We start from the raw sequence: 15,996 nt of genomic DNA, 5'->3' as shown, positions 1-15,996 counted from the left end.
ATGTGCACTCTGCCCGTAATTAATTCAGATAGAGTTAAACGCCTCTATAAACTGCCCGTTCACATTAAATACGACACGCACCAACACACCAGAAAAACAACTGATGCGTTTTGTTAGAACACGCACAAAAAATAAGAAAAAAAAGCAGAGCAATACTAGCGAGAAACGTCCGCAACCGACCTACGGCCGTCGGTAAATCGACGCTCATGTGATGCCGGGCCTTGGTCAACCCGCGAGCGGCATGCACTCGGCATCGTCGGTCACAGTGGACGGGCCTACATCGGGTGCCGACACAGGCCCACATGAGGCCATTGTCAATCCCCAAGACCGGCCTTACATTGGTTGCCAAGGTTGGGCCAATGACAGTGCAGTTGGCCAGCGACGTCAGGCCGACATTTTGCCAAGGATGAAATGTTGCTTGGGTAACTGCTCAGCCAAATATTGCCGTCATGCGTGCCGCATAAAGGCTACAAGCGAAGTTGCTCTTTTCTCAGGTGCCCTCTTTTCAAACAGAGGCCGGTTCTCACTCTCGTCGGTGGGCGGGGATTACGGATTTGTTTTTCCGCGTCGCAAGAGACATAGCATGCTTATTGGCCGATAGCCGACATAAATCAAGAGCAGTGTTTGGATCAGATGCGCTTGTTCCCGTTGACACTGTGTACAATAGTTGTTGTAGTTAAATAAACAGAGTGAAATATGGAAAAATTTTGTTGCGAGTTTTCAAAGAGATGACTCACTTCCGGTAGAGGCAAATTGTCGTCTGCTGAACTCAGTGCGCCTGCGCACGTTTGAGCGTGACCTAATTTGGCCACACTGCCTTGTCGGTATCGCAGCCTCTTGTGCCTCGCTTGTTTCGATTAGTTTTGAATGTCATAACTGGCTTCAAGTCTTGCAAAACTTTTGTGTGGCGTTGAGTCCTAATGCCACGGATCTCGTGCTGACTTGATCAGTGTGTGCCCAGATCGAGTTGCAAGCAGGTTTTTAATTAACGAGACAAAGAGCGGCCCCTCGTGAACCATGAGGGTTGGATTATAGCCGAGGGTTTTAACACTATTATACTTTTGACAGAAAATGCACACGATCATTTACCTAGGGGTGTGCGAATATTCGAAATTTCGAATATTTTTCGAATAGTGTTTGCTATTCGATTCAATTCACACTGGAATTTTACTATTCGAACTTCTTAAAGACAAATACAGTCAACATCCGATTGAAAGTGACCCCTTCAAATTTTTCAATATGCTTCACCTCATTACACCCTCGTATTGCGGCAAAGCTGCCTTTTAAGCTCCGTTACAGTTGAACATAGCCAAGACACAGTCAACGTCCGATTAGAAGTGGTCCCTAGATTTCATATATGCTTCACCTCATCACACCCCCGCATTGCGGCAAAGCTGCCTTTCAAGCTCCGCTACGGTCGCAAATGTAGTAACTAACTCAAGAAAACGCTGGTTCCAACATAGAGATGAAAGATGTGGCAGAGGTGGGGGCTCAATTAATGCAGTTTTGGACCAGAAATTTGGGCAAAAAGAAGTAGTGCGGCCAGCGTTACGCAATATTTTATACTTCTCCCCTACCACTCTACCAAATGTCGTATTCAAGGTTCAAGAAAGCAAAATGAGGTTCCTTGATGGGTTTACGATTTGAGACACGTCGGAAGCAGGGCTCAGCTGTTTCACGCTTCAAAATAAGAGTACACGAGGTTGACCAGTTTCAGTATCACTTTCGCAAACTGTTGCAGTCTAAATGACTTAATTAGAGCTTCCTTCCCCAATCATTTTGTGCCAGTGTCCATTCTCACAGAAACTATTGTGACAGTGAGCTCAGAGCTTGCACAGAGCACGCACAGTGCACTGTGATTCTTAGAGCAACGCCAGCCCTTTGTGGGCTGCTGCTGCTGGCAGAGGTGAAAGAGAAAGGTGCAGCAGGCTCCCGCAGATCAGCAGCTGATGAGGTTCCTCGTCTTGCAATCTTTTCCTTACGTGCACTGGCCTGCTCACAGTGAGCAGTGAGCCTGGTTAGAGATTGGCCAAACAAATGCCTCTAGTCCACAGCTGGTCAGTTGGACATTTCCCATGTATTGCTTATGCTTTGCTAGCCGAGATTTTCAAAACCTTTTTGTGCAAACATGCACGCCTTTTTTTTGTTTCTGTCAGCATGGCCAACTGCAAGCGTTTTGTGCCCCATGTGATGCGAAACTAGACCTCATCATAAACACCACACCATTGCAGACTCAGCTGCCTAGCACTGCCCAAGACTATCGCACCACATGACTCTTGCATTAAACACGCTCAGAGTAACACAAGCGCAATTTCACTACAGCCGAAACATCGATAACTCAAAAGGAAGCAAAGCACCACCGAGGCCAAACAAGCCATCAAAGAAAACAGTCTACTAATGTGGAAAACAAACAAACCCACCAGTCAAGAAAATTGGGCTAGAACATCTGTAAAGGTAGTGAACACGTCTCGCTTTGTAACGCACTGCAGTTTCAGTGGAGGTAATGTACTTTGTTCTGATACGAGCTTGCTCACACTTCACTTCTGAAGGAACTAGGCTACCGCCCAGAAGTAACTTATCGCAATATCCCGAGCAAGCGCCCTCTTCCTTTTTAGGGAGATTTGAAACATGCACCAATGAACGAGCAAGCACCTCCATCCCAGCATGTCAACAATGCTAAGAGCCAACTAGGCCATTCATTACCAGCAGGTCACTCACCCTGGCCGCTTGTGCCATCCCCGTAGCATCGTCGGCCAGCAAGCAAGCAGTCTCATCAGACGGGAGCTCGTCCTCACGTAAGGGCACCCCCACCAACTGGGCCGGTGGCTCGGGCCGAGTGCGTTTGCGAACGCGACTGTTCTGCTCTATCAGCAGCGGCATGTACAGCAGGTGTTTCCACTGGCGGCTCAAAGCCAAGAGACCGCGTCGCAGTGTGTTCAGTGGGGGCACACACTGGGCTGCAAGGCACTCCTCCGCGCTGGGTGCCTCCGGCAAGAAACGGCACAAGGCTGACAACAACTGGCACGAGGGCTCCTCCTACAAGTAGAGCAGAGTACAATCACTCGCACGCTAAACACAGAGCCTGTGAGCATTCAGACTCCTGCAAACAGCTTTTCTTATATGTGCAGTTACCACACAATTCTTTGGCTGGCAGCACCAGTTCTTTTAATCAAGAAACAAGAACTTCACTCAAGTGCTATGGTTTATTTCCTTGAGAAGAAAAAAATGTACCAAAGCAATTCAGGGGCACACCAAAGAAAGGACTGGATAGGATGAGATGAGAAACAACTTTTCAACATGTTCACTGCTGTCGAATACCAGAACTTAAAACTTGAAAAACAGCCCAAAGACAGGAGGAAGGAAAGTGACACAAGGATGGGCGCTGACTGCCAACTGAAATTTTTATTGACGCAACCGTCACTCGAACTATTAGAAAAAGAAATCAGCTATTTGACGTCACGCACGTGACAAAAATCTTGTAACCTTATCGTTTTTTCTTCACTCTTTCGTCTACCTACTTATTCTTGGTTTCGTCAATAAAAACTTCAGTTGGCAGTCAGTGCCCGTCCTTGGGTCACTTTCCTTCGTCCTGTCTTTGCGCTGTTTTTCAAGTTTTAAGTTATGTACCAACTAGTAGCCCGCCTTTCACCGCTTCTCCAGTTTATCGAATAAGAGGTTCTTTATGCGCCACGATGTGGAGGACATTTCTTGGATTAACGTGACATGGTTCTTACAATACTGGTTTGCACCTGCAATGTGTCCGTGTCCGCATAGTTCGCATGCTCACCACAGTGCAAGGGATGGCGCTGCTCACGCATTCGAATAGTATAAACCACATATTATAAAGAAAAATGACCCTATTTGTCTATTTGTCATGATCCAACCAACCTACACAATGTTTTTTTTTTTTTTAATTGTAACAAGGCAAGTGCAAATGTCATTCTTTTTGGTTCAAAGGAAGTGGAAACAACCTTGAATAGTAGCAGGATTTGGCTTTCAGTAGAATGCAAGTGATAACCTGTAAAATATGTTACGTTTTAAAACTTACTATACTTGGAGCATATAAGCCGGTATAACGAGCTTTTAAGGGGAGATGCGAGTCGAAAAACGCGAGTTTTTTCAAAAATTACCGATTTTTTTGTTATCGCCTGTTATGTTAAGATTAGTATCTCTACTGTTCCGAAAATCAAAATCGAGACTCAACTGGAAATGCGTTAAAATTGCGTCTAAAGAGCACAAGGTGGCTGTTAATCTTGACCGAAAGAGTGACGTCTCCTTGCGCCTTGCGGCCGATAACGCGCGGCCGCTTGCTATTGGAGATCGCATGAGGAGATCTTCAAATAACCACGGTTTCCCGCGCTGCAGAAGCGCAAGAAATAATAAAGAAAGAATGCTTTTGCCGTGCTTTTCGAGCGCTGCGACTGGCTTTTAATCACGTGGTACGGATCGGCGACCGCCATTGGCTGTTGCACGACCTGCGTGTTGTGAAGCCTGCTTGCAGGGTCCGTGTTTCATCGAGCTGCGCAGCTGAGAATCTTTTCTCTTGCATATTTATTTTCATAATGAACGAAGAGAACAGTAGCAAGCGCAGTCACCGGCCAGTGAAGTATCGCTCAGTGAACAAATTTCGAGGACGCCGGCGCAAATCGAAGCCAAACACTCGTCGAACGGCAAGTGTGTCTGCTGCCGCAAGGCCTAGCGACGGCGATGGTTCCGACGAGTTTGCCGCAGCGTCCGAGTATGTCAGTGCCTCTGAAAGAGAAGATCGGACTCTTGGACGACGAAGAAAGATCACGGTAGAAAGAGTCTTCCTTGATCGCTGACATAACAGCATCGAACATCCTTGTGATCGGTGCAGTGTGTCCAACGTGTTCGGGGATACACGTCCGGGAACCAGCTTACAAACGCAAAGGCGTCGTTTCTGGAACTGCAATGCGAGAACAGCGAGTGCCCCGAAAGTATTCTTTCGATGACGTATACGTTGCGGCGAGTTGCTTCGAGTGAAGAGGCCAGCATAGGGGCGGCGAGTGACGGACCAATCGCAAGCAGAACCTACGGCAGCGGGAGCTAGCGCAATAGCTACTCTGCTCGAAAGAGCTGTGAAGGAGAAACTTATGACGCTGGCTCATTTTCATGGCAGTGGCTACTAGAAGAACAATTTACCTCTTTTGTGTGCAATTTTGATCGGATTTTGTTACCGCTTTCATAAATAAACATCCAATTTTAACCTTAAACATCGTTTTTCTCAAAACACACTTTTTGGCAACTTTTTCAACGTTGCTCTCTTGTTTTTGGTACTTCTGGTGCTCAGATCTGCATGAAATTTTGCCCAAATTTTCGCTAATGTGTGGGGAGTGCAGTTACCTCCTCGAAATCTCAATATTATGTTATGCATATTAGAAAGTTTGCGTGTAAACATTTACTGGGGTCTTGGTAATATGAACTTGCCATATTTTGAATTTTTCACGTCTAGTAAATATTTTGTATGCACTTTCTGGATAGTTTTCGGCACTCTACAGTTCAATTGGAGCAATATGAGCCATCGATTGTCAAAATATATAGAACTTTAAGGATCGAAATAGGGGGGCTACAATGCCTAAGTTTTACACATTTGTCATGGTGCAGAACAAAAAGCATGCAACTTCCAAGAAAACTAATTATATATTTGAAATCAGCATAAAAATCTCTACAATTGCCCTAAGTTTCATTGCTCTAGGTTGAATATTACAAAAAAAAAAGTGTCTTCGAGCCGCATCTCCCCTGAAACTTAAAAAATGCTGAATCGATGTGAGGGTAATATGTTCATTTAACCTTGAAAGGGGGCTTTGTGGCAGTGTGAATTTTCCCTGGAAAGGTGCATTCATGGCATGGCATCCCGCTACTGCGGTGAAACAACCTTTGCAGGGGGGTTACATGCGGTTTAATATACACCTATTTGTTCATTTCGAATACTTCGAAATTTCCAATCATTTAAATTTGAATCGAAGCGAATTCGAATATTGTAATATTCGTTCGAATATTCGAAGTGCTCGAATATTTGTACAAGCCTACTAATATCCTACCTGAAAGGCATAGCACGTGGGTGGTATGACACAGACCAAGTTTAACTCATAAGCTGTGACATTTGTGAGCAGATACTTGGGGATCTTTTCAACCAGCCAGATGGTCATTGTGATGTTATACCAGGTTTGGGCCCAGGGCCACTGAGCAACGAAGTGAATCGAACCACGAGTGCACACACACACGAGAATATATTTAAAGGGAAACGCTACAAGTAGTAGGAACGTGCAGTCCTAGCTGTACTCAATGTCTCTCTAAATTAGAAGTGTCTCGCTGTGTTTCGATGTGGCTTGCCGGACGCCAGCGCCAATCGCTCGTGGACTGTGCACCATCTGGCTCGTTGCTCTCCTCAACGTGAGTTGGACCGCACCATAACGCAGCCTTCTGCCGCAGCAGCAGCAGTAGGGTATCGGTAGCTTGGTAGCTCTGCAGCAGCTCTCAGCCACCACGTTCTTCTCAGCAGCACACCGGGGTCACGCCAGCCACCCGGAACGGCTGCAGGTACATCGGCCCACAGCCACTAAAACTCGCAGCCGCTCTGGACAGCAGCCAGAACTGCAGAACCTCGCCTGGACCCTGGGCCAGTCACCCAGCCGGAGTACAGGCCTCGTTCACCGGTTGTCCAGCTGTCAGGAACGGCAGCAGATCGCCTTGTCCCTGGGCCAGTCACCCAGCTGGAGTCCAGGAACAGTAGAGCGGCTAGATGACGTTGCCTAGTTCCCCGGACCGGTCGTCCAGCCGAGAACTGTCTGTCGTTGAGTGCGCTGCCGCGAACCACCGCACGCGGCACGCTTCTTATCGCCTTTTCTTTATCGCCCCCGCACGACTAACACTGAATTTTTTTTCGTGCGTCTGTATCATGACAGTCATCAGCGTGCCATGAAGCAGCAACTCCACCCTCGAGCACAAACAACTGCTGAATGCTCCTTTGCATGATGCAGCTGTAATAACGGGAACACTTGGAATATGTCGCCAACTAAGGGTTCACATGCAGATTTCATATGTAGAGCTTTTACTGCACTTAAAGAGTCTGTGTATATTATCGCCTTCTTATGCTTCCCAGTTGTGATATTTCGAACTGCTTCATACAAGGCATAGACTTCAGCTGTGAAAATGAATATGCACTGAGGAAGTCTAACACTGACAGCACATTCCCCGTTATGATTCCAATACCCACGTGATTTTCCGTTTTCGAGCCGTCAATGTAGTATTCAGTGCACTTTATATTTATGTTGGAGTACACGGAATTCCCGAATTATGTGTTCTGCTGGGGTGTCTTTTTTTCTTTAGATGTGTTAGGGAGATGTCACAAAGTAGTGTCAGGTCAAACCATGGAGGCAATCTTGGTGGTTTGTTTGCTACATTGAGTGCCTCTTCACATATGACATATGTGCGGCAGTATTCTTCAAACCGTACAATAAGTGGCCTGATTAAGTGTGGCATGTTTAGGTAGTGTAAGCATGAGTCATATTTCATGACAATGTCGTGGTTTATGTGTTCAGGTGATGACTTGATTCTCAAAACATAGGACAGGGTTAGTGACATTCTTCGGTGACACAGAGGAGGTTCATTACAATCTACATATAAACTCTGCACAGGGGACATTCTATAGGCACCGCTGGATAGTCGTAGGCCGAGATTGTGTACAGGGTCAAAGCGCTGAACGTACGACTCTCGTGCCGAGCCGTAGACAACACAACCATAGTCCAAAATACTGCGCACAATAGAATGGTACATGTGTAGCATGCGCAGTCGGTGGGAACCCCACTGTTTGTGGGATAACACTTTCAGAAAATTGAGTGCTTTGTTTGCCTTTACTTTTAGTGTGCTTTGTGGGCTAGGAAGTTGAGTTTTTGGTTGAATGTACCTCCTAGAAATTCATGGTCTTGTTTTACTGCTATCAGGACGTTGTTTAATCGCAGAGCTGGGTCCGGGCATAATCCTCTCCTCTACTTAAATAGAACAGCAGTAGTTTTTTGTGTGGAATAGCGAAAGCCAATTTTGTCAGCCCATTTCGTCAGTTTATTTATAGTGGTCTGGAGATCATCCACGTAAACAGAGTGCATGACTGTGAGGGGGATGACCTTGTTAATGGAATTTATTTTGAATATGAAAAGGGTAGTCCTGCGAATGCAACCCTGTGGTACGCCGTTTTCTGGGACAAATATTTGTGCAAGTGCTGTGCCGAGACGTACATGAAATGTTCGATTAGAGAGGAAATCACATAGGCACTTTAGCATTCTTCCACAAGTCTGCAAGGTCTCTTAGAATTCCATATCGCCACGTCGTGTCATATGCTTTCTTCAAGTCGAAAAAAACCGCGAGACAGTACTGCTTGCGTAAAAACGCTTCTCGTATTTCGTGTTCCAGCCCGACAAAATGGTCAGTGGTGGAGCAGCCCTTTTTGTATCCGCACTGGTGGGAGTCTATTAGGTGTCTCGATTCAAGAATGAAAGTGAGCCTTATGTATATAATGCTCTCAGAGCTTGTTAATGCAATGGGCCTGTAGCTACTAGGAGACGTCGGAGGTATACCAAGCTTTAGAAAAGGTATGACTATTGCATTTTTCCAATCTTCAGGCATTATGCCAGATTCCCATATTTTGTTGAAGAATTGGAGTAGTGCCACCACCGATGCTTGGGATAGGTGCGCCAGCATTGTGTAGTGTACCCGGTCAGGCCCTGTTGTTGTTTTTTTACTGGTGAAAAGTACCAGTTTAATTCGTGTAGTGTGAGATCATGATTATAGAATTCATTTGAGGTACTGATAGTAGGCAGTCTCTGCTTTTCAGCAGATTGTTTACACTTGAGGAATGCGTTTGTGTAACTCGCAGAGCATGAGACATTATAAAAGTGTTCACCTTATAGGTCGATCTGGTCTTGTAGTGTTGTTTGTGTGTCTGGACTTGTAAGTAGGGGTGTGCGAATATTCGAAATTTCGAATATTTTTCGAATAGTGTTTGCTATTCGATTCGATTCGCACTGAAATTTTACTATTCGAACTATTCGAACTTCCCAAAGACAAATGCAGTCAACGTCCGGTTGAAAGTTACCCCTTCAGATTTTCAATATGCTTCACCTCATTACACTCTCGTATTGCGGCAAAGCTGTTTTTCAAGCTCCGTTACGGTCGAACTTAGCCAAGAGACAAAGTCCGGTTGGAAATGGTCCCTAGATTTTCAATATGCTTCACCTCATCACACCCCCGTATTGCGGCAAAAGTTGCCTTTCAAGCTCCGTTACGGTCGAACTTAGGCAAGAGACAGTCAACGTCTGATTGGAAGCGGTTTCTAGATTTTCAATACGCTTCACCTCCTCACACCCCCGTATTGCGGCAAAGCTGCCTTTCAAGGTCCGTTACGGTCGAAATTAGCCAAGAGACAGTCAACGTCCGTTTGAAAGTGGTCCCTAGATTTTCAATATGCTTCACCTCACCACACCCCCGTATTGCGGCAAAGCTGCCTTTCAAGCTCCGCTACGGTCGCAAATGTATTAACTCAAGAAAACGCTGGTTCCAACATGGAGATGAAAGATGTGGCAGAGGTGGGGGCTCAATTATTGCTGTTTTGGACCTAAAAGTTGGGCAGGAAGTCCGAAAAATCGGACGCCGAAGCTTTTTAGCATCTAAAATTTCAGATGTTCTTATATATCGACATCTACGAGGCAGATTTGGAACTCCGGACTTGAAGAGAGCACACCCTTGTCCGCCACATCAGTTGGGCTTCCACAGAATTTGAAAGAGGAGGAAAGGCTGAGGAAATGGCATCTCTGCCTATCACGTGTAAAGTGTTGTCAGGAACACTTTGGTTGCACCAAATCATGTACATAAATACAATTCGGCCTCTACATTGCCTCACTCTTGATAAGAAAGACAACTATGAAATATGACCCCACCAGCGCTTCATCAACCTAGCGAAAAGAAACACTTTCATGTTGCGATCTCACAAGAACATACTTAGGGATTCTCTGCAACTTTTTCTGTAATTTCACTTCGAATTATTCGAAAAATGTTTGAGAAATATTCGAAAATTATTCGAAATTATTCGATTCGATTCGCACTCAATCTTTATTATTCGAATTCGCTTCGCACCCAAAATTTTGCTATTCGCACAGCTCTACTTGTAAGCAGTGGTATTGTGTACGATGAGTATTCTCCTCTATGGTCCCAGATATGTTTAGATGTGACCGAACTATTAATTGATGACATTGCTACGGTATGAGCCGGGTCGGGGTATGAGCCACGAGAGAAGAAGAAGAGGGGGTTCTACCTATGAACGCCATCACCACCGATCATTGCCTGACTTCATCTGTAAATAAACACAGTTAAACCCAATCGAACCGTAACAGTTTTGTGGTGGAGGTGCGGGGTACCGAATCAAGCAACACGGTTCTGCAACCGCCTGATCTACGCCGAAGCCGCCGCATTGCTGGACTGCCCCCGTTACCACTGGAGGTCGACATGTCTCGCGGTGAAGACGGAACCCGGAACTACGCGGCTGCAGCTACAGCACCAGTTCCAGCAGCACCTTTGCTACCTGCTTCGGTCGCAGCTGGCCCTTGGCAGCGTCAGCATCTGATAGAGCCTCGTACCTTCGGAGGCAAATCTGGCGAGGACGTGGACGAGTGGCTCACACACTATAGACGGGTGAGCAATTACTACCGTTGGGACGCGGCAACTCAGCTGACTAACGTGGTGTTTTTCTTGACGGACATGGCACTAACATGGTATGAGAACCATGAGGACATCCTCATGACGTGGGATCGCTTCGTGTCCGAAGTAAAAGAGTGTTTTGGGGACTCCGTGGCAAAGAGGAAGCAAGCCGAACAAACACTGCTGCAAAGAGCCCAGGTACCAGGCGAAACATGCACGATGTACATTGAAGCAATATTGAAGCTGTGCAAGACCATCAACCCTCGCATGTCTGAAGAGGACCAAGTCGGCCACCTGTTAAAAGGAATCACAGAGGACGTTTATCAATTCCTCATCGGCAAAGACAGCATTGCTACAGTAGCCGACGTCATAGGGCACTGTCGTACATTTGAGACACTGAAGATGCGGCGTATCGCTCCGAAATTTGGCTGACTACCGAATGTGACCGCAGTAGCGAGTGTTGACGACTACGCACCTTTTGATCTTGCGTCTACAACACGCAAGATCGTACGTGAAGAACTTAGTCGACACGCTCGCACGACGCCTTGTGAAGCTGCACCTATGTCGGTTCCCGCTCAACATCATGTTTCCATTGCTGCAGCGGGCGTTGAGGAGCACAACTACGGTTCTGGCGATACACCTAGGCCGCAGCGCAATCACTACCAAGACTCAAGGTATGAGCGCCGCTTCAGTTACCCTCGTCAGCCGGCCGCCTGCTATCAGGGCTTGAACGAATATACACTTGTGCCACCGCATCGGGGCGATGCTTTCCAGCAGTATAATGTATATCGCCAACATCCTGTGTGCTATAGTTGTGGTGCTGACGGACACATAGCTCGATTCTGTCGTCGACGGAGTGAAGTGACATCGCGCTACGAGCCACCGTCAACATTTCGTCGTGGCGGCAACGCTTACAACGATCCCTGGTCCGCTTATCCCAGCAGCGCCCCATGACAGGAGAACCGGCGTGGTAGCTCTCCCGCTTCTGATCGCAGCTTGACACCTCCATCTGCCCAACCGCGTCGCTCGCCTTCACCTCGACGGCGGCTGTCGTCACCGCCACCACAGGGAAACTAGCCGGCGCGACCGATAGAGGTGAGGTCGCACAAAAGGACTCAGCTCATATGCCTCCACCAGTTACCATGTTTAAGAACAGGATACACGTTTCAATAGATGGACTAAGTGCAACAGCTTTAGTGGACACCGGTGCGACGATTTCAATCATGAGTGTTTCGTTCAAAGATCGCATTGGCCACAAAGTTATCTTTCCCTGCCAGGATTCTACTAGTTCTTCGTAAGGAAATGCCAGCAGCACTAAAGAAAAGAGAAGAAACTGAGCCAGGAAAAAGAGACAGGAACAGGTAGGACGCTGGTACCAGCGTCGTACCAGCGTCCTACCTGTTCCTGTCTCTTTTTTCCTGGCTCAGTTTCTTCTCTTTTCTTTAGTGCTGCTGGCATTTCCTTATGAAGAACTATGTACCAACTTGCCCAACAAGCCACCCTAATGATTCTACTAGATTTCGTGGCGTCGGCGGTGACGTACTTCAACCTGTAGGAGTCTGTACCGTTAACGTGCTGTTGGCAGGAACAGTGTTCCCAACTGAGTTTTTGGTTCTGCGGCGGTGTACGCACGATGTCATTCTCGGCATTGACTTCCTCCAAGAGTGTGGTGCTTTCGTCGACTGTGGTACGGGTGAGCTTTCTGTAAGTGGTGACATTGTTCCTGATCTCTTTGACGAGCCGACGCCTGCGGAAGACACGCTGATTGTTTCCGAAGAGCTCACAGTACCACCATGGTCCATGAGGTCGATTGCCGTATCTTCTTCAGTTGCTGTCGTGACATCCTTTGATGCCGTCGTTCAACCTCTCACGGCTATGTATGCAAAGAAAGACATAATAGTACCTTGTTGTGTGGTATTAAGTGATAACGGAACAACGTTTCTGTGGGTATTTAACTGTTCGCCAGTGCCGGTTATTCTTCCTCGAGGAATGAAGCTCGCACTGCTCGATGATGCCACGGAGAGTTCTATTGCTGCCATAGACGCCGAAAAAGTGACAAACACTTAACGATTTCCAAACGCAGTTGCTCCTACGAGACACACATTTTGACTATGGTCAGCAAGACGCTACGGTCATATGAGCAAAAAACGCTGGTTCAGCTATTAGAACGACATGCGTCAGTGTTTCACTTTGGCGAAAAGGAGGAGCGACTGTCCTTACCATGTTCGCGAGCCCAACACAGGATTGATACAGGCTCTGCTCATCCGGTTCGGCAAAAACCTTACCGGGTGTCGTCATCAGAACGGAAAGTCATTGCTGACCAAGTTCAGGATATGCTGCACAAAGGCGTTACTGAAGAGTCGTGCAGCCCGTGGGCAGCGCCTGTCATTTTGGTTAAGAAGAAGGACGGCTCTTGGAGATTCTGCATCGATTATAGACGATTGAACGCCTTGACTGTATCCGCTGCCTCGGATCGACAACGTCATTGACTGCCTGCACTCAGCTTCTTACTTTTCGTCACTTGACCTAAGATCAGGGTATTGGCAGATCCCTATGCACCCTGCTGACAAGGAAAAGACCGCATTTGTGACGCCTGATGGACTGTATCAATTTAATGTTATGCCGTTTGGGCTTTGGAATGCTCCCGCAACTTTAGAAAGATTTATGGATTCGATTCTTCGCGGTCTTAAATGGGAAGTGTGTTTGTGCTATTTGGACGAAGTGGTTATTTTTGGACGCACATTCGACGAGCATAACGCCCGCTTAAGCCTCGTTCTGGACTGTGTCGAAAAGGCTGGCTTGGTTTTGAACTCAAAGAAGTGCCGCTTTGGTGAACGACAGGCATTGGTCCTCGGTCATCTGGTCGACAAAGATGGTGCCAGGCCCGACCCTCGAAAAATTGAAGCAGTCAGCACCTTTGAGCCACCCAAGTCTGTAAAGGAACTCCGCAGCTTCCTAGGGCTATGTTCTTACTTTCGGCGCTTTGTGCCGAAATTTGCGGACATCGCGTATCCGTTGAACAGCCTCTTGCGAAAAGACAGCTCATTCGAATGGACATCTGAATGTGATGCTGCATTCTCTGAACTAAAATTTATGCTGACGTCAGAGCCTCTATTTCGTCACTTTGATCCATCTGCGCCTACTGAAGTGCACTGTGACGCAAGCGGTATTGGCATCGGGGGCGTGCTCGTTCAACGCCATAATGATGAAGAGCATGTGGTCGCCTATACGAGTCATTCTCTGAGCAAGGCAGAAAGGAATTATACCGTGACAGAGCAAGAATGCTTGGCAGCTGTCTTTTCTATTCAGAAGTTTCTATTCAGAATTTTTTTTAAAGGCTGATTATTTTTTAGTGTGTACATGTGTTCAGTGTCCCTCAGATGTGTTGGACTATAAAAATCGCAAAAGCCGTTCAACCGGTTCAAGGAAGACAGAATACAACAATGCAATTGCTCGAACTGGGACCCCATGCTCATTTTTAAAATTTTATATGAAAGCACGGTTTAATTCTTGTGTAAATAAAAATACAAAACGCTTATGTACAAAAACAAAATGGGCACCATGGTCTGATGTGTGTCCCCCCTTCTTTATTTACGCCACTGACTAGGGCACACATCACTGCATCAGGCTTATTTAATTAATTCCCTCGAAGTGATTCAAAATTGTGCTGCACGTTTCAGAAACTGCAACTGTCACTGAAGCCTAAAAACATTAAATCATCACTATCTCCCTTTACCCCCCCAATCACGGAGACCTTAATTTGCCTGTTTCATAAGATCATCTTTTCTGCAACTTTCTCGAACCTCATGCCCTTCAACCAATCCACTGAGCTTCTAACATATTCATCCACTTTGCTGCAGGCTATTATTCACTGAAACGTGAATAGACTCAAGCCTCGTTATAACGAATACGGATATAACGAATTATCGTTTATAACGAAGTAAATGAAGACTAGTCTTGTCATAGCTACAGTGTTACAAATAAACGTTTATAACGAATTTTCGGATATAAGGAAAGTATTTTCGTGGTAGATGAGACTTTGTTATAATGAGGTTTGAGTGTAATATGGAGACTGTCATCAACATTTGTAATCCAGCCAATTTTGGGGCTGAGGTAACAGCCATCTTTTCCAATTACTAGTGTAGTTAATGTCTTATTAATAGAGCTGTGCGAATAGCAAAATTTTGGGTGCGAAGCGAATTCGAATAATAAAGATTGAGTGCGAATCGAATCGAATAATTTCGAATAATTTTCGAATATTTCTCAAACATTTTTCGAATAATTCGAAGTGAAATTACAGAAAAAGTTGCAGAGAATCCCTAAGTATGTTCTTGTGAGATAGCAACATGAAAGTGTTTCTTTTCGCTAGGTTGATGAAGCGCCAGTGGGGTCATATTTCATAGTTGTCTTTCTTATCAAGAATGAGGCAATGTAGAGGCCGAATTGTATTTATGTACATGATTTGGTGCAACCAAAGTGTTGCCGACAACACTTTACACGTGATAGGCAGAGATGCCATTTCCTCAGCCTCTCCTTCTCTTTCAACTTCTGTGGAAGGCCAACTGATGTGGCAGACAAGGGTGTGCTCCCTTCAAGTCCGGAGTTCCAAATCTGCCTCGTAGACGTCGATATATAAGAACATCTGAAATTTTGGATGCTAAAAAGCTTCGGCGTCCGATTTTTCAGACTTCCTGCCCAAATTTCAGGTCCAAAACAGCATTAATTGAGCCCCCAACTCTGCCCCATCTTTCATCTCCATATTGGAACCAGCGTTTTCTTGAGTTAATAAATTTGCGACCGTAGCGGAGCTTGAAAGGCAGCTTTGCCGCAATACGGGGGTGTGATGAGGTGAAGCATATTGAAAATCTAGGGACCACTTCCAACCGGACTTAGTCTTTTGGCTAAGTTCGACCGTAACGGAGCTTGAAAGGCAGCTTTGCCGCAATACGAGAGTGTAATGAGGTGAAGCATATTGAAAATCTGAAGGGGTCACTTTCAACCGGACGTTGACTGTCTCTTGGCTAAGTTCGACCGTACCGGAGCTTGAAAGGCAGCTTTGCCGCAATACGAGAGTGTAATGAGGTGAAGCATATTGAAAATCTGAAGGGGTCACTTTCAACCGGACGTTGACTGCATTTGTCTTTGGGAAGTTCGAATAGTTCGAATAGTAAAATTTCAGTGCGAATCGAATCGAATAGCAAACACTATTCGAAAAATATTCGAAATTTCGAATATTCGCACACCCCTACTTATTAACGATTGTATAAGGATGTTTTAACTTCTCAG

General features: G+C 46.1%; 1 protein-coding gene across 2 annotated transcripts in view; it reads right to left on the bottom strand.

Annotated features, from left to right (window-relative positions):
- Positions 1-15,996, bottom strand: part of LOC119382338 (transmembrane protein KIAA1109 homolog) — a 961,129-nt gene that overhangs the window by 605,197 nt on the left and 339,936 nt on the right. For both annotated transcript variants that reach the window (XM_049412180.1, XM_049412181.1), the window contains exon 19: positions 2,719-3,036. In XM_049412180.1, the coding sequence (XP_049268137.1) occupies positions 2,719-3,036 (318 nt within the window). The remainder of the gene's footprint in view (positions 1-2,718; positions 3,037-15,996) is intronic.

This window comes from Rhipicephalus sanguineus, chromosome 2 (genome assembly GCF_013339695.2).
Source record: "Rhipicephalus sanguineus isolate Rsan-2018 chromosome 2, BIME_Rsan_1.4, whole genome shotgun sequence".
Classification (NCBI taxonomy): domain Eukaryota; kingdom Metazoa; phylum Arthropoda; class Arachnida; order Ixodida; family Ixodidae; genus Rhipicephalus; species Rhipicephalus sanguineus.
Note: the sequence above shows the minus strand (reverse complement) of the source record. Positions and strands in the feature narration are given on the sequence as shown.